The sequence below is a fragment of the Anas platyrhynchos genome, chromosome 13, assembly GCF_047663525.1.
Source record: "Anas platyrhynchos isolate ZD024472 breed Pekin duck chromosome 13, IASCAAS_PekinDuck_T2T, whole genome shotgun sequence".
In the NCBI taxonomy this organism is placed as follows: Eukaryota; Metazoa; Chordata; class Aves; order Anseriformes; family Anatidae; genus Anas; species Anas platyrhynchos.
The window spans coordinates 20,040,360-20,065,031 of record NC_092599.1 but is presented as its reverse complement, the minus strand read 5'-3'; the positions used below and the strand labels follow the sequence as shown (position 1 = coordinate 20,065,031).

General features: G+C 43.7%; 1 protein-coding gene across 1 annotated transcript; it reads right to left on the bottom strand.

The window, feature by feature from the left end:
- Positions 1 to 6,102: 6,102 nt before the first annotated feature.
- Positions 6,103 to 23,642, bottom strand: NINJ1 (ninjurin 1). The gene is made up of 4 exons (XM_027467636.3): positions 23,345 to 23,642; positions 14,615 to 14,849; positions 11,182 to 11,343; positions 6,103 to 9,173 (listed from the first exon to the last, which is right to left on the bottom strand). Exons 1-3 carry the CDS (start codon positions 23,411 to 23,413, stop codon positions 11,189 to 11,191), a joined length of 459 nt encoding a protein of 152 aa, XP_027323437.2. The 5' UTR covers positions 23,414 to 23,642; the 3' UTR covers positions 6,103 to 9,173; positions 11,182 to 11,188.
- Positions 23,643 to 24,672: the final 1,030 nt, after the last annotated feature.

Below are 24,672 nucleotides of genomic sequence, written 5' to 3'. Positions count from 1 at the left end.
CAAGTGTGAGTCCTCTCATTCATCTCCAGCAGGAAAATATTCTGACACTGTCAGATGTTGGTTATCTTTAAACACCAGGTTCCACAGCCTGTGGCCCCAGCTCCAGCTGTCCTGTCCCTTCGCTGCAGCCACCGCCTGTCCCACTGTCCACTGGTGGCCCAACTCGCCGACAGAGGGAGAGAGCCCTAAGATGAGTCTTTCCGCTGTCTGTGCTGAGATAATTCACTTAAAGGTCTTCTAGCAGAGGTCGAAAACAGGATGCCTGAACAGCTCAGCTACTTGTGACCAGTGATGGGTGCAGACAGCTGGGTCATGCTGCTCCTCTCTGTGGAGGAAAAAATAAAATCCCACTGGGGTTGAGATCTGCAAGCCCACTAGGAGCTGAGCAGCGTGCTGTCCGGGGAGCTTTGAAAGGCGCCTCAGCTCCCAAGGCTGCCAGGGGTCCAAGCCCTGTGCCCTGCTCTCCCTCCTGTCCTGCAGCTGCTCCCCAGGTGCAGGGAGTGTTTCTGCCTCCACTTCTCTTCTCTTGGTGGCCATTTGCTGCTGGCCAGTGCTACCGCCCAGCTCTCTGCTGCCCACAGGGTCACAGGCTGTCCCACTGCAGTACAAAGCAAGTATCTTTCCTGGTGCAGGTGTCTCACAGCTATCAGAGATCTGTTAAGAAGGGTCCCAAGGTCAAAGTGGGCTCTGGATGGTTTCAGGGGGAGAGAGGAGGGAAAACTCTGCTACGGGGAACAGTGATCCATGTCCTGTACCAATGCCCAGGCTGCTGGCACAGGAAACAGGGGCACAAGCAAGGCTGGGGCTGCAACGAGCAGCAGGGACCAGGGCCAGTGCTGCTCTCACACTTATTCCTGCACACACAGAAAGGAAAACCTGGCATCCACTGGCAACCAAACACTTTAGTTTGAGGTTGTTCTGTGGGTAAGCAGTGAGGTGCAGTTGCAGCCTCTGGAGGCTGGAAGAGGCTTGTCTTCTCTTGGAGGTGCCAGCTGTGTCTCTGGAGCTGGCTTGGGCTCAGTCCAATCTATCATCTCATCCTGACAAGAAGCAGGAAGGGACAAAGATGCTTTGTGGCATCTGGGATCCAAATTCAACGTCCAGTCATAACAGGTAAACTGACTGGCTAACAGCATTTTAAAAATCGCTGTTGTTTCATAGGAAAAACTTGCAAACCTATGTTTCACTGTGTCCCCAGGCTGAAAGGCAGGGAGCTCTGTGGGACACACATGAAGCCTGTCTGGACTAGCACACAGTTGTTACAAGAAGCAGACATGTAGGAAGGAAATTTCTCACTTGGAGCTGAGAGACATTCCACCCTTGGACGAGCATAGACCAGTCCCAACCCTGAAACAGCAGCAAGACTTGCTCTTCCATTGCACCCTGCATCTGGAAACAAATGGCACATACACATTAAGCAAAACAGTGACACCAGGCTTAAAGCTGCCAGCATCTTGATTCGATAACCACGGTCCTGACGACCAGTGATGTTCTCCAGAGATGGTGTGTGATGAGACCTGCCACTGGGCTCTCCTACCTGATCTGTATCAGCATGGGAAAAAAAAAAAAAAAAAAGAGTTTTTACAGAGCATGAAGACACCTGGTAAAGCAGACTATGGAACAACACAGGCCTGTCATAGCTCGCTCTCACTGATCCATGCAGTGCCTTTGACACAACTTGATTTTGTTACAGTCACATTCCCAGCGTTTGCCTCTCCAAGACTGGCAGAGGCCGGTGACTGAATGCAGCCTCCTGGCTCACACAGCCAGGCATGGGAAAATCCATAAATCCTGCTCCAGGGTGAGGGTGAGCTGCTCTCTCCCTCTGTAGCTTTCACAGTTCCGGCACAAATCTGAAACCTAAGTCCTTTCCAACAGTTTAAATTATTTCATCCCTCATGCCAAACAATTGGGGTAGTGATGAAACCAACTTACTCTCAAATATTTTTGGCACCAGGGCAAATGGCTGGCAATGTTGTAGGAGTTCTGGCTAGGCTCTTTGCATAATGGCCGCAGAGTTACAACGCTTTTCCTGAATAATTAAAACTCTGCTTGCTGATAAAGCCCAGCTCACCCTTTGTGGGATGTGCAGCACCCATGCCCGCTGGGGAGCCGTGCTGCAGCACGCTGCTCTGGTGCCAGCACCAGGGTGCTTCAGGGCGCTGGGCCCAGCTGGCAGCAGCGGCATGGGCAGGGCTGGAAGTCGCCCTGCTTGTTTGGGTGCTGTGCTGCTCCTGTGGAGCTGTGAGAGCAGCCAGGCTGCTGCACAGTGTGCGTTACGAAGTAATGCCCGGCAAGAAAGAGCCACGGAAACAGATCTTTACTTCAGCGGTCTGAGGAGAAGGAAGAAAGTGAGTTTGGATGAATCTGCTGCATCCAACAGCAGGGAAGGTAATTTTTTTTTGTCATTCCCACACAGCACCCTGTGTTGGACCAGAGCTTGTTATGTATTCCTCTTTAAAAGGCTGTGTTCCATGTCATCCCGTGTTTACCACAGCGCTTGCCGCAGTGACTTCTGGCTCCCCCTCCTGACACACATGTGATAGCCAGGAGCCGTTAGAAATGGCGGGTTGGGGCTGTGTGTGTGTTTGGCACAGAACGAAGAATCCAAGCAGCCTGAAAACATGAGTTCCCCCAGGAAGAGCAGCCTTTCAATACCACACCACCATTCTCGCCCCGCGGGCCCAGCTCTGGTGCCTGCTCTCTGCCAGTGACAGGGAGCAACCTGACGGTGCAACCAGGGGCACAGTGACACAACACCCAGCCTCGGCCGAAAGCCTTCTCTGAGATCCTGCTGTGCCCATGCCACAACTTATCTCCGCATCAAGCACTTTCTGTCATTTGTATTAAGCTATTTCTGGCTCTCATAGTTTCTTCTCTGAGCTGTGGCCTCTGAGCCTGGCCCTTTGATCTCCTACAAGCACCAAGGGCACCGTGGTGGGGGCTTCCCCTGAAGGTGCTGGGATTGGCTCCACCTGCCCTGCTCGTTGTATAGCTCAGCTGCCGTCAGGGCTCCCTTCCTTTCCCCTGAGGGGATGTGTGGTGTGGGATCCCTGGAGGATGGCTGGAGGGCAAAAGCCAAGGGCAGGGGAGATGGGACATAGACAACAGTGGAAGGAAGCAGCTGGGGGGGAGAAAAAGGACTCTGGAGTCTCTTGCTGGAGAAAGATCTGACTGTGCTTTCCCCCTTGTGGTGGGGGATGAAGCTCTGGTTTGAGTTTGCATGTCCCACAAGAAGTGAAGCTGCGACCAGATGCTGCTAATGGGAGCACACAGAGGATGTGCCAGACACCCACAGGTGAGTCCTGCAGGGGGGTGATGTGCTTCTGAGCTCAGTGTGGTAACCAGCGGGTGAGGCACCAGGCCCTGGGGTGGGCTGCCGAGCCATGGTGCCCGCAGTCCCTGGCCCAGCAGCACAGAGCGTGCACCCCCTGACACCAGCGCTGCTCCCAGCCTGTGCATCCCGTGCCATGCAGCCCTTAGGCTGGGCAGGCACCTGTCTTTGTCATTGTTCTTCCATGGCACACGGGACCTAGCTCTGTGTGTGGAAAGTGGTGTGTAAGGGTGGTGCAGGTGGCACTGTCTCTGCTGGGAGTGTCACTTGGCTGGGCTGGGCCATCCTGCCTTGCTGCTGGCCCTGGGCCTTCCCACCCCGTCTGTGCCTGCAGGGACATGGCACTCAGTCAGGGTGCTTTGGGACACAGGGAGCTTTTCTGCCATTTGGGGGCTTCAAAGTGGTTATTTAGCTTATTAGTAGCCCTGAGATGGGAGTTTTTGTTGAGACTTTTGGCCATGGTGCTTAGCAGTGTCGTGTGTGAAAACTGGCATTGAAATGAAGTGCTGAGATGTTATTTCATAAATGAGGACTTATTCTTGTTTCCCATCACTGAATGAGCTGTCTGTCAGAATACACACACTGTCCTCTGGGGTAGCTCCTTGAGGCACACGGCTGTTGTGTGCTTTGCAATGCGTGGACTTCCACGGCAGCAAGGAGAAGGCCAGATAATGCCTGGAGGGTTGGAAGCTGTAATAAACACAGTCCTGACTGAGAGCACTTCGTGGTTGCAGGGTTATAGTTTTGGAAATTGTGTGGGAAATGCTGAGCATGCGCTGAAATCCACACAAAACGTCATGAGTGCAGGCCTGGAGGAGTGCTGTTGGAGACAGACACTGCTCAGCATCAGGCAGGGGCTGAGGGGAGAATGCTGCGTGTGAGCAGCGCTGCTGTCCGTGCACCGCGTTGCTGGGAGGGTGCCTTGGGGCCGGGTATTTCAAGGCACAGCTGCAGCAGTGAAGGAAGGGCAATACATTTGTATGTATTCAAGTGATGCAAGTCACAGCTATTTCTACTAAAGAATAATAACTCACAAATAATTACCATCTGGTGATATCCGGGGTACCAGTTGTTTCCTGATGTTGTTCTGTGGGAAATGCACTGTCTGTGCTGTTCTTCCTCTCCTGGATGCTGGTTTAATAGTGATAATACTCGTGTCTGAAGAACTAGACAGTGCTGTGTCTGCTCTGCTGGACAACTTCTCTGTAGACAGTGCAGCAGCACTGCTGGGAGTGTTCCAAAGCTCGTGGTTTATTATTGATTTCTAACTTCATAATGGAAGCATAAGGTTTGTGGCTTTGCAAAGACAGGAGACTCCACCATTCACATTTTGATAGTATGTTTACCTATGTAACCTGCAAATCGCTTACTTAAAAGCAAAACAGTGTCATTTAGCAGTAGAGTGGTTTTCCCTGTGTGCAACCAATGATGGGGGGAAGCTGGGGAGGGGAGACAAAGCTCCTTTTAGTCTTGGCGCTCCTGGTATGCCCTACTCTGCCTCTAACCTGATGGGAGTCCTGACGCCTTATTTTCAAGGAGTGGTGCTTTTATGTGTGCAGATTATCAGAGACGAACTGTACATATCAAAACATACTCTCAGTTTTCTTCTTGCCACTGGCCTGCAGTGAGGAAGTGCGCTTCCAGAGGAGCCTGCTCTCCTGCGGTTTGACTGAATTATACTCTAGGAGGAGCCTTCCACACTGGATTTTTTTTCTTTTTTTTTTTTTTTTTTGGAAACATGCTGTTAAACACTGCATAAATTGGTACCACATGTAGCACTTGCTGAACCAGATAAAATTTGCAGTGGCAACACCTTTTGTAAGCTAGCAAATAAGGAAAACTTGCATAACTTTGGGATTCTGCTACTCCTTCCTGGTAACTCTATGGTAAGTATTTGAATGATTGTGATTGTTTTTTTAGAACTGTTAACAACAAAAGAGCATCCAAGCTTTTACTGTAATGTGTACTAAGTGTGCCCTGTCCCATGGTGAGTGCAGAACAATGACCACCACTGTCAGAGGGCTCTGCATTCCTGTTTGGCAGGAGGCAGTATGGCTTGCAGGAAGACTCGGCAAAAACAGGATAAAAACACTCAGAAGGGTTTGGCCGCTCCTACTAATTTATTCTGAATGATGGTTGAAGGGAAAACAGTGACCAGGATTATACTTCATTGTTCAGCCCATTTTACTTATTGTTCATCTGCAGAATAAGCTTCAGCTGGTGACCTGTTTCAGAAGACAAACACAGGTCATTTCCAGTAAATAATTGTCACCCCCCTTAGTAAATAACACTACATTGAAAACTTCAGCATTGTCAGGCCTTGATGCTAAAGGAACTAATGAAAACAACTAGAGCAGCATGTGTAATTCTTACTGTGCCCAGCAGCTTATGAAACAGAAGTAAGTGGATGACCTGGTATGAACTGCTTCCTGAGAGAGACATCTTGCTTCATTATTTATGACCTCTTTTTAAGTGAAATGCTTGCCTACAACCAAGAACTCCAGAGAAGCACGGCAAACCCAAGACCCATTTAAACTGATGTATTTGTTTGCCACCCCTAGGAAATACTTGCTAGGATTTTAAATAAGCACCTGATTTAAAAGAATAATTATCATGTGATTAAATTATTTATACTTGAAATCAACTTGCAGATGCTTTTGTCTGATAAAAAATACATGACCTCTGAAGGCTTCAGAGACTTAAAACACAGATTGCATGTCTGAAGACATTTTGAAAATCTTGCTTGATCACAACAAAACACACAGTAATAAACCAGCATGTTTTTTATTTAAAAAAAGAAGACATTCAGTTAAATAGAATACTGTTGATGTCCAGCACAGGCTCATAGTCGGATGGCTTTACAAACAGGTTTTCCTATGTTTAGAACCAGAATAAGAGACCAGGCCTTCTTAAGTTGCAGACATCCCTGTTGTGATGCTGCAGTCACACTTCCAGCAGCTCAGGAGGATGCAAGGCTTTTGTTGTTCTAAGGCTGGCTCCAGCAGATGCCAAGGGAGCAGACTTCTACCACCTTAACGCAGGTCTGTGTGTTCAGCCCTTGGCACTCAGCAATGTGTTCAAGCTTGAGCATTTTTCTTTCCCTCCTGTATGGCCCAAAACTTGTCTTGCAGAGTCTATTGGAATCAGTAGTCAACACATCCATCACCTGGTGAATGCTTCACACTCCAGTGCTACATGTAGAGTCATTTTTTCTCTGCTGTGGTATAAGCAGCTGGGAGAATGGGGTATACAAGCCTTGCTAGTTTCTGTTGGATGGTCGTGAGATGCTATAAGAACAGCTACTACTTCTTTCAGGGGAAACCTATTGTAATGGCTTCATTACTTGAATGACCTGAAATATTACAGCCCAATAATGAGGGGAATAAAGTGGGAAAGGTGCTGAGAGAGGATCTACAAAGCACTGAAAAAAAAACGGAGTGAAACAAATTCTAAATCTGGAGTTACTGAAAATCAGAGCTATGTGGGCAGTAGAGAGGTGAGTCTTCCTGGTACATCTGTGCTGCAGCCCCATCTGACTGCTTTCAGGTGCTTCAGTGCTTATAAGAGACAGCTGCAGCAACAAGTAGCACAGGTGTGGAAGGCCACATTCAAAACTGGGCCAAATCATCACCAAGTATAAATCGGGTAAGCAACAGCACAGCCTTTGTCTGCTTGTATCTGCCTTTAGGGTATTAAGGACAAGTCAAAAAGTCAGGATTAACTAAGTGCCACTAAAACATTTCTTCCAATTTTTCTCTTGATTAAAAAAAAATCCACATAAACAACACTAAAACACCAGAAGATGCAGATCTGGCAATGAAAATTATCTGATTCATACCTAAATTCAAAGCAGAGCATGTCAGAAATTATCCTTTTGGAGGGACTATGTTATACCACAAGAGGGGTTGCATTACAACACAAAGCAATGACTTCAGACATCCAACTGAAGTACAAAGTTTCCTGTACAGTGAGAGAGGTTGATGCCTCCAAAGAGCCAATTCAGACTGAATCAGGTGCACAGACTGGCGAACACCCCAATGAGTAAAAAGGTGGAAAGTAACAGGAACACATTTAAGGATCCTATTGAAATTACTGCCCAATGTTGAACTATACACAAATTTCATGCTTGGAAGGGCTCTGCCTACAGTCATATGTTTTGAAAAGGAAATGTTTTCAAGGTTTTCTGCACCACTGTTTGGCCAGTCAGTTCACTACAATACAGCACTGAAACTGCTGTGACACAAGGATAGATGAACAGTCCTGCAACAGTTTGCTGGTTTGTAAAAATAAATAAGAAAAATTGTCCTGAGTACCTCTTTCAGTACTTGTTCTGAGCTATGTTTAAATTTGTACAATACACACACACAATTAAAACCATTGTTTGCCAGATGTTGATTAAATACACATTAAGTTAGAAATAAAGCAACCAAAAAATCAAAAGGTATATCTGTTTTCTTACTTATTGACAAGTTTCTGATTGGTTTTCTGTCAATAATTCCTATAGAACATGTAAATAAAGATATGGTACATCAATTGTCCTTATATTATATAACTAAAAAGAAATGCTACCAATAAAAATCGTAAATGAGATGAGACACTTACATGGAAGTCAAACTTCTATAATTATGTGCAAGGGAGCATTTAAAAATTCATGGTAAGAAAAAGCATTGGTACAAATTTGCATCTACAAGTAAGCATACTCTAGAAAACTAGGACTTTCCTGATTGCAGATGTAATACTTTGGAAATTTTAAAAAAGACTGAAATGTTTTTGTTGTAGAAATTCTTATAACATACACCATTACTAGCAATAGTGTATTTAGAAAAAGTATCAGTCCCTGAGCCAGCAGGTAAGAACCTAAAAGATATATATATATATATATAAAGTGATTTTAGCCATAAACTCATAAGAGTGACATAACTGCAGCAATGCATACCTTGCAAAGAGGAAAAGTAAGGGTTAAACATCTTTCAGTGTACTCCTAGAGTTGCTGACAGGCTCTCAGTACTACTTTAGCAGGTGGAGATCACCTGTGTCCTCTAGTTTTCCAGCTGGGCATAGAAAAGGTAGCTGTTTTATCAGACTTCCCAGAAATATGTATAATGCACAGAATATGGAGTATCATGATTAATAACAAAAAAAAAACCACAACAGAGCACTGAGGTTATCTGTTTATCTGTATACAGAGACGGAAGCTTGAACTGTGGTCCAGAGATGAAGAAACACAATATGTGACTATCTGTGAGAACAAAAACTGGCCAAAAGATAGTCAGCTGTTTCTAGTTGTCTTATCATTGCTGTAGTTAAATAAAGGAACTGGGATGAGTAGGAGAAAACAAGACACAGCTACCTTTGAATACTGCAAGGGAAAAGCACTGTGCTATGGAAAACCATAGGTCTGGTGCAAAGTGAGTGAAATGAAGGACAATGGGGCCATGCTAGAACTGAAGGCCTGCAGCTTCTTACCACTGTGGAAATGTCAACTTGCTGCAAAGCAAAAGGCATGGAAAATGGGAAGTTCTGGAACCAGTGAAGTTCCACCAGTTGATATTACCTGTTTGAGATTATGCCCCTTTTCTGATTAACAATTACTCTACAAATTGAAATGATAATATTCAGAGGAGCAATGTCCTTGGGTCAAAATCATCCTTTCCTTAGATGCCAAACAATATAAATATTAACACATTGGAAAACTCTAGGTACACAGATGTGTTGCTTGTTGGAAACCTGAGAAAGCTGCCTCTGTAGGTCGTCATCCTCAGATATTTTTTTTCTTGTGTCCAATTATAACTGGCTCAAGTGCAAATGGCATCTATGCAAGAATGAATGCGTCGTATCTCTGAAATGAGAAACAGGTATTGGGATGTTAGTAATGCAGGAATTATGGTAAATGGCAAATTTGTTTTAAAGGGGGAATCCTTTTCTCTTTTGAAAAGTGTTCATAGTAAAGGTAAAGCCAGAAAATGACGGTTCATCTCTCCTAGGGATCTGAGATTATGGAAGCTCACTGTGAGAAGGACTTTTTTTTCCAAGTTCCATTCAGATCATTATGGATAGGTATTTTTAACAGAGACAATATGCAGAAGCGAGCCAGCAGATGGAAAAATCCAAAGCAACTAAACTTCCAAATTTAACAAACCTGGATTAAAAAGATGCAGATTCTAGACACTACATTTAGCCATTTTTGTTAGGAAACTGCATGAAAAGCATGAAGGCAGGATCACACAGCTGGTGTTTTTGTACAGATGTAAACTTGCTTTAAGCATCTTTTGGTCTTGCCTCTACCCAAGTTTACATAAAATATCTGTTTCCCCATTATTGAAGCATGGCAAATTTATCAAATCAGTTTCAGCAGTAGATGCTGATCATGTTTATGTATGTGTAGAAATGCTCTGGCTGTGCACAGCAATATGTGGCCAGCTGTATGCGCTATTTCCAGCCTCTAGGCAGAACCATGCTTCGTGCTGTCATGGTGATCTCATCAGAGTTGCACGGGAACTGACTTCTCATTCCTACTAGGAATTCCATGGTCCTACTCATAATTAAATCACAAAACCCTCTGGGCTTAGAGTTTATGGACTGCAGAAGGAATCCGCAATCCACCCCCATCCATTCTGTTTAGAGTCCTGACAGATTTTTCTCTGGTTTCCATTCTTGCTAACTTCTTCTGTGTCATTGCTCTTCAGACTAGGAGTTTAAATGCCTTGTATTTTTTTTTTTTTTCCCGTCGAGTAAATTTATATACAAATCAATTTACCCTACATTTCTAGCAGTGCTAATATAAGCAGACTGGGGTTTGAAAGTTTCTCAGTGTAAGGCCTTGAGTTAGTTCTTCCTAACAGGCAGTTTCCTGAGAGGATTTCATCTGGAAATTCACTCAAACAGATGTTACAGGAATGGGCTGTGTGGTAGCCAGGGCACTGTGGCTTGCCAGGAAAATCAAGTAACTCGTTCAGCAGGTCCTATGAAGGTGATTTGAGATCTGGAAGATAAAAAGCCAGAGTAATGCTGGCCCACACAGACTTAGCAGTGCTATTTTCAAGGCAGGTGTTGTTGGACCATAGTGCATCTTAGGTTGCAAGCCTGCAATTTAGGTTTTCATTTTTAAATTGCTCATTATAGTTATGACACTTATTTTGATTCTCACAATTTCTATATTTATGTTTCTGTACAATCAGGTAATTTTTAAAATGCAGGTGGAAATAAACTTGTTCTAAATGACCACGTGTATCAAATAGTGATAGTGTATCAAATAGCGTTAGCACATGTCTTTGTGGGTTTAATGTCCCATAAAGTGAAAACCCTGCGATTCGGGAGGACAAAAAAACACACTATCTGCATAGGAACTAAAGGGCTCCAATGATGTGTGGTGTGATATGTTGTTGGACTTGTTAGCTCTAGCAGTTCCCTGGCTAAAGGTTTAAAAAATCAGTGGTAATAACAGACTGGATACAGTATATTGCAGACCTTTCATACAAAAACAAGACTTTCAGCTTAAGCAGAGCATGATTTCCCTTCTTGGCTTCATCAGCAATGAGGAGAAGGATTGGCTAAGCCAGAAGGAAGATCTTCACACTGCTTCTTTGTGACACATGCAAGGGGTCCCTGACAAAGTAAGGTGCTGCCATCAACTTTTGAACTCCATGTTTACAAATGCATTGGAACAACATCAGTAGTTCCTAGTAGCTTCAGCTTTTGTAACAGTCTGAAGTAAACCTATTTATCTATAAAGTCTAGAACTGTATAGAGAAGCTCACTTACAGATAAGCTGTTTTTCAAATTACACATCAGTGGGCACTGTTCTTTTGCACCATTTCCCCGTCTTACAGTGCAGAGCCTACACTCACCTTGCAGTTACTGCTTCGACGCTGACTCCACCATTGGCTTCTGCACTCCAAAGGCAGTGATAAAAATATTCACAACTACTATAATGAATACTAGTCCAGTTGTAAGGTTGTTGAGGAAATCCAGCTTATCATGTTTTGCAGGGTTGTTCAGGTCATATTTTACTTCAAAGAGAAAGGAAAAAAAAGTTTTAAGCATATGAATATTTCAAAATCCAGAATAAGTCTTCATTATTCATGTGGTTCAAGAATTTCTTCCACTGAGCTATTTGTACCAGTCATACTTAAAAGGGAAGTACAATTTTGCACTGTCAGTAAAAGTGCTGAGGAGAAGATCTTTAATCACAAGGCGCCTAATAGCCTCCAGTCATTAGCATCTAATCTCTGTGGATGCACAAAGGGAAGTAACGGGTACACAGCATTACTGGGAACCTTCTGAGTTCTTGATCTCTTAAAATCTAGTTTTGTTGCAGACTTTAAGCATTTAAAAATAATTTCAGGCATGAATACATGAAGCCTGAAGCCCTTACAGGATGGAATGAAATTAAAGTTCCTACAGTGAAAATGCCACAGCCCTATCCCTGAGTGCTGGATCTTTGGGTATGGTGCCCTCCCCTTGCTGTACAGCTTTTTCCCCGATAGGTACAGCTTTTGCACCAATTCTGTTTTCAGAAAACAAGGGTATTATCTGTTAAACAGAGGAAGGTTTCAACGCAGTGTAGCTGCAGTTCTTTTCGCAGACAGCATCTGCCGTGTAAACATGTTCTTCTGTTTCTTGCAGTTCTTTGATTAAACTGCTAACAGGAGTTAGGGAGTACCACACAAGGGAGATGTTGCCTAGTTTAAACTTTGATTCCAGGCTTTGTGAAAACCAACAGGTGAGTTATGTTGCACAGACAATACACTTGATGATAGACTAAAACAAGTGCTTGTATAGGGCAGTAAGAAGGGGGCGGGGGTGCTTGGCTGTCATCATGTGCAAAACCAGGATTTTTCTCTGCTGTTTTCCTGCAGTTCACAGTGTTGCAGCTCAGATCCTCTGCTAAATTGCTTTGCTGGTGGGATGAATGCCAATGAATTCTGGAGCATGGTCTGAGATTGGTTTTTGCATTTTTTTTTTAAGATGCTTAGTTCTTAGGTGCATATAGCTCACTGGAACTTGTGAGTGCGTGTACAAGAAATGAGGGGGAAAAGTTTATACCTGACAAGTTTTCAGTAACATAAGTAAAACCTGGAGCTCCTTCTGAAAGGCACATATGTAGACATGTAGGTTCTGGCTCTGCTGCAGGAGGTAAACTTTGTTTTTAACATAAAGCCCCTGTCAACACTGCAGAATTTAATCACAGAACCAAGGCTTGCTGGCTCTTGGGATAAGATTAGTAAAGGGGAGGCAAACATGTTTGTGATGCTGAAGTACTGAAAGCCAGGTACAGTTGGTGTTCTAATTAGGAAGTCTAATGCTGTTTTGGTTTCTGGGAATTCTGGGTGCCTGTTCAAGTCCTGTTTGCTGAAGCAGTGCAATCAAACATAACAGGGCAGTCAGAGCACTGAGGAACGGTGTGGGGGAACTACCTGAACAGCTTAAGCTACTGCACACCTGTGTTCACATGAAATAACTTAAGCTTAGCAGTGCTTAACCCTGAAAATGAGTTGACACGTGTCTGTAAGGCATGTGGAGGCTAGCATTGTAACAGTACTAGGAAGGACTCCAGTACTTTCACCTGAATGAAGCAGAGTAAAGGAAATGGAACATTAATCCTTCAGTATGTAAGAAAAGCATTTCAGACAGCTGGGTGGTTTTAAAACAAAACCAAATGGCAATAATGGCCTAACGTGTTTTGTGAGTTACGAAGAAATCATGTTGGAAGGAGAACTGACACTTTGAGAGCTGTCACTTTGACCATATAAAGACTAGAGAAAACATGTACTGCTTGTCAGTTTAGCTGGGGCTCTAAATTTGGAAGTAGAACTGCAGTAATCCTATCTTTGTTACTACAGTACTTCAAGTGACACTCTGTGGAAGCGTTCTTAAATTATTCTCTTAAGTATTATAGTGCGATTAGATTACTACAGTTTCATGCCAACTAAACTATTTCAACACATTCTTTACTTCCAAAAAGTTAGGACTACCAAATGACTTTCAAGGACAAGTTTGCTGAATAATTCTCAAAATATTTGATTTTTGGAAAATTGCTTACACTTTTTTTTTCCCTTTAAACTACCTATTCTGAATGTGTGATTATGGCAGGACAGAGCAGTACTTTGGGTGAGTTAAAGCCTCAACACTGCTTTACTCCAATAGGAAACACCTTCCCCAGTATCATCAACTTGCTTTTTCCAATTCTTTTCTGGAATCTCTTCTGTGTCAGGACCTGGATTTTGCTCTTGTGCCAACTTTACCAAATGCAGACACAGCTGTAGTCAATCTCTTTCGTAAGAAAGAAAGAAAAAAAAAAGCTATGTCAGCTGTTTATCGATATTACAAGCCAGATGCATCCTCGTTTCCTCAGAACTTCCTTCTTGAATGCTGCTGTTTTCAGTTGTGCTAAAAACTGGAACACAGAGCAAAAGAAAGCCAAAGGTGGTACCTTTAATTTCACAAAAGCCACCTGTGAACGGTAGCTATCACCTTGTAGCACTGGTAGGCCCAGGAAGCTGCTCAGTGTATTTTGATATTGTATGTCACTTCATATTTCTAACTAAAGCTATGGTATGTTCTTAGGATGAAATTTTGCTCCAGCCATCCTATCTTTTTAGCTTTAATTTCAGTTTAACATTGGTTTGAAAAATGAGCTATAAGTATATTCCTATCATTCATTGCCTAGAGATTTAGGATGCTTTGAATAATTTCCTAAATTTAAAACTAATTTTTTTTTTAAACTGGTGTTAAATCAAACCTTTGATTTGATTGCAGATGCACAAACTAAAGACAATATACAACACCAACATGAAGATGCACAATTCTGCCTTCACTTTTTTTCCAAAGTTTCATGTTCATGATATAAGTGATGTAAGAATATGTACATAATATAAATATATACATGAATATAAATATATTTTGGTCATAAGATTAAGTAACAGGTCTTGCCAGAAACAGTATTATGAAATTAGGAAAGTGCATAATCATGTCTGCCCTACTAATGCTTGTTTTATGGTATTTCATCACATTCCTTCCTCTTCAGGCCTTCTGAAAAGAAAAATATTCATACTCTTGACAAATGAATATGAGGAAGTTGATCACAACTGAAGATTCCATGTAAAGCTGCCTCTACTGTTTTCTTTGCAATATTTTTATGGCTTTAAAGGAAAATTTAATCAATTCTGAGGTAAAGACTTTCAAATACAATGGTCTATTTTTACCAATAGAGAAGCTATATGCACAGGTTGCATCCGATTAAAAAAGAATACCTCTGTGGTTCTTGCTGTTGCTACATACCAAGGAATATCAGAAGTACTCCCACCATAACTTGCAGGGTGAGTGACAGGCTGATGAGAACAATAAGCGGGATGTAGAATGAGAAAGAAGGTCCTTGCTCCATCACAGCTTTCAGCTGGGACGCATTGGCCATCAGCAGGGCAACATCCAGCATGCTCTCTGCAGCACTCTTCTTGTTTGCGTAGTGGTTGATATTCATAGGTCTATTTCTCTGGAACCACTGTGATGGTCTGTGCTAAAATTGGGAGAGGAAGAAAGGTTACTCACATCTGTAATTGGCATATGGCACCAGAGATGGCTTAGCCCATCAACTGACTTCTGTAGAGATACTGATAGAGTAACAACAGGACCGAGACTGTCGGTGCTTCTTTCACTGCTACCACTGACCTCCATCTGATAACAGCCCACTAAACTGAGCTTGTGCTAGACTTTGGTAGCTACACTTTCTCCAGCTTGCTTCTAAACAGTCCCTGTTTCTACCCTGAGAAAATGAAAGTCTGGAAAAGCGGAAAAGTTTGCGCTGAGAAAAGTTGGGAGGAAAAAAAACAACAAACTGCTGTAAATAACTTACTCCCAAAGGCATACTCAAAACTACAAATATTTATTAAATTCACTCTCTGCAGACATCATTACCCATTTACATAATTCTTTAATTACTCATGAGTCCTATTTAGAGGGTTTATGTGGGAGTTGGCCCCTCGAAGAGCTTTGGTTGACCTCTTTTCCTGCAGGTTCTTATTCTGCCATGCCATGTCCAGGTCCATACACAGAGAACTGATTCTCTGTTGAAATATCATACGACTGGTGGTTACCGAGCACTGCCCAACTAACAGGGCAGCTTTTCTTTCCATTTTCTCATCAACAGACTTTTTCTGAATTCTCCAGCAAACAAACAGGAAAAGAAACACCTACTGCAGGGCAAAACCAGAGCTGCTAAGCCTGGAGGGATGGATAAAATGAGCATTTCCTGATGATGATTCAGGTGACTTAACCTGGAATTCAACAGCATGTGTCCAGGGGGTCCTACCTCTCTACAGGTTCGATGCAGCTTTGAGTACCTAGGCTAGACCTGTATGCATAACTCTTCGATGACGGAAAATGAGGTATGATGCCCTTCTGAAGTCTCTGAGCATGTTAGGGAGGTCCTTCTTACTGATCTTGCTCCTAGACATTATTTTTAAAACTAATATACAAATACAAGAGTACGCTTATTCTAGCTGACTTCTTCAAAGCTGCTTCTTAGAGATTTTGTTACTGCAGAAATATGTTCACACTTGCCAGAAATTACTGTGAAGAAAGTCTCTCTTTAAGGAGAAATGCAGAAAACACCCTCTAATGGCCCTCTTCAGCAGCTCTAATTACCATCAAATTTCCAACTTCAAAGCCAGGTTTGCCACTGTCCAGACCTAAAAGCATTTTTTGGAATAGCACACACTGATGCATAGAGCAAACATTCCCAGGTTTTCCAGAGCATTCAAATGCCCTGCTTGACCTATTTTCACCAGGCACACTGTAACCCACCTCAGTCTAAATATTTTACTGAGAGAAAAATACCGTGGGGCAGCAGCAGGATTTTTCTGCAGGGGGAATGAAACCACGTAACCGTAGCCTTGTGCAGACAGCTTGTTTACTCAGACCCTGCTCAGGGAAGAGAATGGCTCTGAAACGGATACCAGCTTCAGGAAGGAAGAACTAGACACGCATTTGGTTTTGTCTGTATCCCACAACCTAAAAATGAAATTTGCCTGGCTCGGGGGTCTGTCCCCACTTTGTCACCGTTCCTCTCCCCAAAGAGTCTCCAGTTCCCACCCCCAGCTCCACTGAACTGCTCTAACATTTGGATACTTACGAACAATTCCAGTACAGCATCCACCACAAGCACTGCAACAGCTGTGGGTGCTTTTTTCCTCACAAAGAGCAGCATGAAATATGCTGGTAGTAGGCAAGAGAAAAATCTAGGCTAAGATTTCATATAGTAAAAAAAAAAAAAAAAAAAAAAAAAGCGCTTTACTCTTGCCTACACAATATGTAAAAGGGTGGGGAATAGCACGTAACAGTAGAATTTGATTTCTGGGCACGAGTTTAAAAAACTCTTCTTGGTAGACTGCAGAAGTAATATGATCTACTCTGTTGTACATTCCTGGTAGAGGAACGATTTTTCCTATGCCTGGTAGCTACTTACTTCTGCCAAAAATACTGACTCTAAAACATCCAAGTTTACTGGGGTGCAATATGTGTGTAACACAGGCAAGCACTGCACGGGTAGCTGTAGCTCTGGTCTTAACCCCGAGGGAAGGGGAGACCCGATGACCGTTTTCACTCAATGCAGAAATGTGATGGTAAGGTTGACTCGGCTCTCTTTGTTTGGTGATACAGAAGAGTAAGCAGTCTGGGCTGCCTCTTCCTTTGTTGCATCTCTGGCTGTGACATAAGACTGTAAACAACAGAACATGATCTCTTCTGGGGCAGATGCACTGCTGCATAGCAAGGATCTTGCTGTTTGCTAATCCTCGGTTTCTGCATGGCCGGGTTGTGTGCGGTAGCCCACAGCGTTTGAACTGTTGTGGAAGCAAAAGTTGAGTCACTTTTAACTCTGATAAAATGAGAAGGCTTCCTTGCTAAAGCAAAACTTCTTATTCCTAGCACCACAACACAGTTATTTACTAGGCTTAGATTCCCAAACCCAGCATTTTACTCTGCTAGGAGGCTTTCAGCCAGCGCTCCTGACGGCAGAGCAGTTCTCAGCCAGAATGGGGTGCATGGAGGACCGAGACCTCAGTTCTGCTGCACAGAGGGTTTTCTCAGCCTTCTGCCAGGAAAAAGGATGTGTAATCATGGAAGCCCCAGAAATAATCATTTCCTGTTTCTTAAGAAATGGAGCCTCCTGTCTCACGATGGAAAACCATAAAACCCAACAAAATACAAATTAGCATTGACTTCTGGAAGAACTTGAAGGCAACTGCCCCAAGGACTAAAACACATGCAGTCAGTACTCTGCCAGCAGCTCTTAACAACAGACTACATGTTGGACAGCAAAATATAGACAGGCAATGAAAGGAGAGCTGTTGCCTTAACCCCAGGTTAATGACAGTCCTGTACAACAGAAATTGCATGGGGACTTTGTTACGTGGCTGTATGGTTTCAGGGAGATCCCAGGCGTGCAGCCACACGTGCAGTCTGCGGTACCGAGCTGTGCTATCGTCACCTGGGGGGATGCAGGCAGGGGGACTGACGCTTCTGGAGACTTCCTGTGGTGCATGCAAAGTACAGCTTTTCTGCAGGTGCCACTTGGCAGGAGATCAGCACGTGTGCCATGCAAGGGGAGCCCTGTGACCTGCCTCAGTCGTGATGCTCTCCCAGCACTTGGCCTGGCTCTCAGCAGTCAGACTGCCTGCTGCAGACGAGCTGATCCCTGCAGCTGGTGTTGCCAAGGGAGGCTGAGGAAAACCAGCATGTGTTCACAGCTGCCAGCACCTGAGCTGTATGTGGCTGGGGCTGCTGTATCCTGCTCCTGTCAGCAGCAGCCTGATCTCGGGTCCTGTCCCCCAAGCAATCTTGGAGGAGCTTGATCTCATGCAGCTCAGCACCTCTAAGGCATCAGGCTCCGTCTGCTTGCCTGGCACGCTGCAGTTTGCAAGGGTGAAGCGAGAATGCTGCATCAGAAGTTGGCGTGTTTTTGCTTCTCAAAGATCAAACCTTTTCTTCCTTCATGCCAGCATTGAGTGTTACTGGACAGGTAGTCCTCGTGACAACTGCTGTGGTCCAGGCTTTGCCTCTGCTTTGCTTTACTACTCATCTTAATACCCAGAATAACCGAGTCCCTACAGAACACAGAAAGGATTTATTCATTACTTTTATTTAAAAATAAATAAAAAGGGCACTGAGGTAGATGTCCTTAGATGCTGAGTTTGATGAATTACTTCTAAGGCACACCTGATGATGTAACAGGAAGGGAACAGTGCTGAAAATGGAAACATCTGAAAACAAATAATGAAGCATCTTTGCTAAATACAGTGGCTTGTTATAGTAAGGATTTCTGCTTCTATTACAGCAGTAAATCATTACTAGTGACAAAATTCATATGGCTGTTTGCTGAATAGGGTATTTATCAAACACTAGTGACTGCTGAAGTAGTCAAATTAAGGTGTTGGAAGTCTGACAAAAAAGGAAAGTCCAGGAGCAATTTGTTTTCTTATTCAACTGAATTCTGAGTTCCCCAAAATGGTACCAGTTAGTCTGCCCGGAGCAGACAGGTGGAGTTTTTTACATGCCAGTCATCTGGAATTCACAGAGGAAAAAAGCAGTAATGAAAATGAAGACTATTTTGCACTTGTATTTTAAAACTTTTATTTTTTAGGATTCATTCCTCTTCTGGATGTTCCTAGGTACTCCACTGAGCTTCTTATTTATTTATTTTTCTAATATATATATATTTTCCTAAATGTATTACTTTAAGTTTCAAAAAAATAATAATCTGAAACAAGTATTGCCTGAACTAATAGGGCCCTGAAGTCTCCAAGTTAAGAGCCAGATCTGTTATGAACACTGAATTTAGTGTGACTGCTCTTGTGAATGGAATTACCAGGTATCTACAGTAGCACAGGACCGGTTACTGTTTTCTTATTGAATCACCTAGAATAACGGTATGTTGCAGTTAGCAATGTTCAACTTCCCAAAATTATACCTAGAAGGAGAAACTGCAAGGCATAATATCAGAAGTACACCCTGATTTCCTTGCCATAGTCATTGCAGCCACCTAGTATCTGCTGGGACTGCAGGACCCAGAGCTCAACTGCTTTGCATGCCAGGCCTGGCAGGTCATATCTGGGTTCCTAAAACATACAAATACTTATTTTAATATACAGATACAGGTGTTTGCACTACATATTTTCATGGTATTCTAATTTTAAAACATTCTGTACTAGAATGCCTTTATTAAACACAGGAGACCCACAGTTTTGTATGGCATGATCAGGAAAACAATCCTAATTATTGTTTATGCGTTCAGGACAAGGTTTCTAAGACCTGTGCTTCTGATTAATGACACCTGCCTTACACTGTCAGGAGGTTCCTCACCTTCAAGTACACCTACTCTGACATAGTCATAAAAATCTTTGGCTTGCTCTAACTCTGCATGCTGTTTCCTTTCTATTTTAGGTTAGTGATTGCTGCAATTGTAGGGCAGTTTTTAGGCACTTAATAGTCAAACAGCCTTGATTCAAAGTGAGATGGGGTGATCTTTTGGTCTGGTTATTGATTGGTATAACCTCTGGGTTTGTAATAGTACTGAGCATGCTTCTTTAAACCCTTGCATTTAAGGACAATCCTAATTTTAAAATAATGGAAACATGCTAAGTAACAACAAGTGCAAATAAAAGTCTGTGTCATGCTGACCTCAGTGAACTGTTCTTTGTTTTTTGCAAGTCTATCTGATTAAAGATACTAAAAACCTCTTGCTTAAAAATTATTATTATTATTTTTTTTAAGTATTCATCTTTAAGAAAACACTGTTTAGCAAACTTTTCCAGACCTTTTCCAGCACAAAATTCCAGTAATGTCATGAAAAGGATCAGGCACAAAAGAAACTATGCAGAACTAAAAAGGAACACAATTTCAGAACTTTTATTTTTTCTACAGTTAACCATAAAGTTGTAGAATTGAACTACTAACTTTATGTAGTTTTTGTTAATAATGACAGATGTAGAATTTGTCTACATCTCCATCACCCATGTAGTAGAAATGTAAGGGGTCAATATGTAGCTACTGAAGTCAGACTTGCCCTGTTTCAGAGAATTTTATCTAGAAAAAACGAGAAAATGTTCTACAAAGAAGTAAAATGTTTTTCCAATAAAAATATTTGAAGCTATACCAGTTGTACACCGAATGATTAGATACTTTGTGCCCCTACTTGGAAAGATGTGAATTCTTCTCCCCCAGTAAAACTTTAGAGCACTTGTTCAACTGAGCACTGACTCATAAAAAATCCCTAAATCTGGCACTGAATCATCAGTTACATTTCCTGTAGGAATTCCATCCGGGGGAGGGAGGGAGATCTGTCCATTCAAGTACTAACCTAGCATAACACTACCCAGCTTGTGAGACTGCTGGAAGCACATCTTGACACAGTGTGGTTGCAGGTAATGGAAAAACACAAACCCACCTCAGCCTGTGTTCATAGACAGCATTGATCGTCTAGCATCTTGAAAAGCCTGTACTTAAGAAGAACCGCACTGTACATGGAAAACCAGAAAATGCTAGTATGACTTAAAAAAAATGGTAGCCGTGATGATTCCTGATTGCTAAACACCTAGTATGAAAAAGGGAAAAGTACAGTCATGTTAGCTGAGGGCAGAGCACTGTTTTCCTAAAGCTATGCATGTTCCAGGACCAAGTCAGAATATTTTACTCATTTAATGACTTGAATAATCAGCATGCCTGATGATTTCATGAAATGAAGTTATAAATTAAACTCATCTGTACAGCTATTTAAATAGAAGATGTCTTCAGTACTAATTGGTCTCGCATTACTACTGCTTATTCCAGTGATTGGGTCTTATAACACCGCTGCCTGTCTTGTGCTGCTAAATCACTGTTTGTCCTAGCTACCTAAATACAAATAATTATCACTGATACGGGGATTTAAATTTGTAATACACACTGCTTTGGCACAGGCCATTTCATTCTATATGCAGTAGAAGTAGGTTACTACAAATCTCAAGTTTGTTACTTGCACTATAATGCCAAGAAACTGCCATGTCCCAAAATTACTTATGAATTAACATACAACCTTGAATACATTTTTAGCAACAATTTGATAATACAAGCCAAATACTCCACAGCTGTTCTTTTCTGCTACCCAATTCTTGTTCACCTTTTTCATAACTCTTTAACTATTTCAGCTGGCATTTGTCACTATCATGGAAACATTGAACTGGCTTTCACAGCATGGCAGCTCTAGACTGTTTCAATATGGAGCATGAATAAAGAAAGCAAACACAGGAACATGAAAAAACTGTTACTATCTGCATTTGTATGAACAGATCCTTTGCACAAAAGGCCAAGCACTTCTGCCAACTGTAATTATTCCCATTACACGAGATGTGCCAGGCTGAGCCAGTACTAGAAGCCGTGAGTTTCTTGCTCCTAAAAGTGTGACAGCTGGTGAGAAAAAAACTATCCAAATTAATAACTGAGTTAAAATAAAACACATCTAGAATGAGTGTGACAACTCATTCAGAATAAGTGGGCTCAGCTTATTTTTTCCTAAAATTCACACGCTTCTACAATGTTTCGAAGGTAAGACAGCCATAGCTGCATCATGTATCAGCCTAAAAGGTATTCAGCAAGAGAATGATGCACAAGAGAATGTATTTAGCAGAGAAGACAGATGCTAGGAAGAGCAGTGAGCACTCCAGGCCTGCTAAAGATACACTGCAGTGTTCCTATGCTCTTTTGACTCCAGAAACCACAGGTTGAGGACCCATGGTTTTGCGGCCTCCCCAGGCTCAGCTGGCTGCAGGGTTGGGGCGTTCTTTTCTTTGTGTGAATTGCAGACTTGATCAGATCTGCTATTCAAAACTTGTTTTTCAAGAATTCCATCCCCATTTGTTTCACCTTGTATATCCTCCTCTGATTGTCTTTTAGAAAATGAAAAAAGTGTCATTGCAATATGACAATGTCTCACTGCTTATCCTTTACGTGATACTTTCAGTTCTTATGGGACAGATATAATGATGGTCACTTGCAACCGGAGATGAAGCAAAACAGGAAAGTCACAAAAATTCTTAGAGCAGACCAAGACAAAAAAAAAAAAGAAGTCCCTATTACTTGTACTTGTGATGCAATCACAACTGTTTAAAAATTAATTGCTAGGAATTCAGGGGCTTGAAGGAAATCTCTTCAGCTGGGCAGTTTCACATTCATGTCCCAGTACTGATTCTCTTTAGGTACTTTCCAGGATTCATTAAAACCAGATATTTTTTTCTGGTCTGGCAGCCGTGTCTGCAGGGGGTTGCGGGGAAGGGAGGGAAGGACGGAGCTGCTGCATGGTCCCCGCTGTCTGCCTCTAACCAGAAAGTTTCACTAGTGACGGTGGTGGTTTAGTGTAACTGCTTCTGTGTGGCGGTCCCAGGCTGGAATAAGAGCTGCTTTTTAGAGTTTAGTCTCTTCCAAAGCAACATGAAAGATGCTCTTTTACCAGTTTGGCTTTTCGGAAAAGCGGCATACTTGGAAAACATCCTTTATGTGTAAACAGAATATGGGATAAAATGCTTTCCAGTGAACATCTCTAGGCATGTTTTGACTACATTTGTAAAGAGCTGTGCTCTTCTCTTCTTGTTTTTCTGGGGGTTTTGTTTGGATATACGGAAACACCACCTCGCAGCCCCAGCCCCAAGGCAGTTCCTTCCCTATCTCCTGTGTGGACATCTCTGATCTCCGTCCCTCCCACATCACCTGTTTGAAAAAACCCTCCCCAGAAAGAAATCCATCTCTGTACAGGGATTTCGTGCGGGGAGGCCGCCTGACAGTTTGGGAACGAAGCGGTCACCGGGGCTCAGAAGGCTTCGTGCAGCCTCCCGCTAACCCACCTGAATCAAAACAAAACGCGAGGCTGGCAGCGGCACCCCCACCCCAGGGGGGTTACAGAAACGCGAAAGGCGCCGTTCCTGCCTCGCTGACAGCCCCGAGCCCCCCCCTGCCCGCTGCCCCCCGCCCTGCCCCCGGCCCTACCCGCTCTGCCGCCGGCTCCGCGCCCTCCGCCTGCCCGTTGAGCTCAACGGTCTCGCCGCCGGAGTCCATCGCGGCTCCCCCGAGCGGCCCAGGGGAGGCCGCTGCCGTCCCGGAGGGAGCCCCTTTTGTCCCGGCCGCCCGGGAGGGCCGGGCCCGGCTCCGCCCGGCCGCGCAGAGGAAAGTTTCCACCGCGGGGGGGAAGGAGCAGGCGCGGCCGCCGCCCCGGGGCCGGGTTTCCAGGCCGCTGCCGGCCCGCCCGGGGCAGCGAGCAGCCAGGCGGGCTGGAAGCTCGCTGAATGCCGCCTGCAGCCTGCTCCGAGGGGGCTGGAGGCAGCGGGGAGGAGCCCACGGGGCGCCCCTGCCGAGTCCGGGGCCTCACGGAGCGCCTGGGCTCTCAGCAGCACCGCGGCCTTAACACCCTGCTGGCCGCGAGTCCCCGTGCGTGTTGGGCTGGGGGGGACGGCAGATAAAGCGTGTTTTAGAAAGCTCTTAACTAATGTTATTGACAAAATTAAAAGCTAGGTGGTTTTGGTACGTTTTCTTGGCTTTTGTTTTGTTGGCTGGTTTTGGAGAGCGCTGTCATCGTCCCCGTGTCCAGGCTTTCAGTCTCACTGCACCGTTTTTTCTCTCCAAACTCACCTCCCACCTGTGCAGAGTGCACACGAAAACAACGGACAGATCCGAGGTACAGGAACGTTCACAGAAAACAGCATATCCAACAATTACAGCAGTCCAGGAAAGTAAGCCTAAAGTAAGAAACAAAGAAAAACAATATAAACGACATTTTAAAATGTTATTTTTATAAGCAAACTTTTTTGCTATTTCAGTTTAACAGTGTGCTGTACATAGACAGTGTAGAATATAAACAAACAGAATACAAAGCATAAAGGTCTTTTGCCGGACCTTACTCACGTAGAGAGGTGATGCAGAAGCATTGCTGCCTATCCCTTTCTCACCTCGACAGGTAGGATTTTTGCATGAGCAAGCCCTGTGAAGGGAAAGCTGCTTAGTGCTATAAATGCAAAGCTGCTGGACCTGTGCTTGTGAACAGGCTGCCGTTGTGAAAGCAGGTCGAGACACTTTGCTGTTCTTGCTTTACAGCAGGAGTGCTTGAGAATTTGGCCTTAGTCTCACAAACGAGGACCAAGACCATGCCCTATCTGCAAGGAGGGGAGGAAAATTAGTTGTGCAGGAAGGATGTGCAGTTCACTATAGTAGGTACTCTAGATGGATTTGGGCAGAGGATATATATGAGGTCTTGGACTGCAGAATGGGTCTGCCTGAAAATGCAGACTTAGACTTAAGTATTTTGACACATCAAATAAAAT

Bases quoted from the DNA above. Each gene is read 5' to 3' on its own strand.
- NINJ1 (XM_027467636.3), bottom strand. From the start codon at position 23,413: ATGGACTCCGGCGGCGAGACCGTTGAGCTCAACGGGCAGGCGGAGGGC. The intron at 14,850-23,344 runs GTAGGGCCGGGG...TCCCAATTTTAG, and splicing joins CGGAGCCGGCGGCAGAGCGG to CACAGACCATCACAGTGGTT. The intron at 11,344-14,614 runs GTATGTAGCAAC...TTCTCTTTGAAG, and splicing joins AGTACTTCTGATATTCCTTG to TAAAATATGACCTGAACAAC.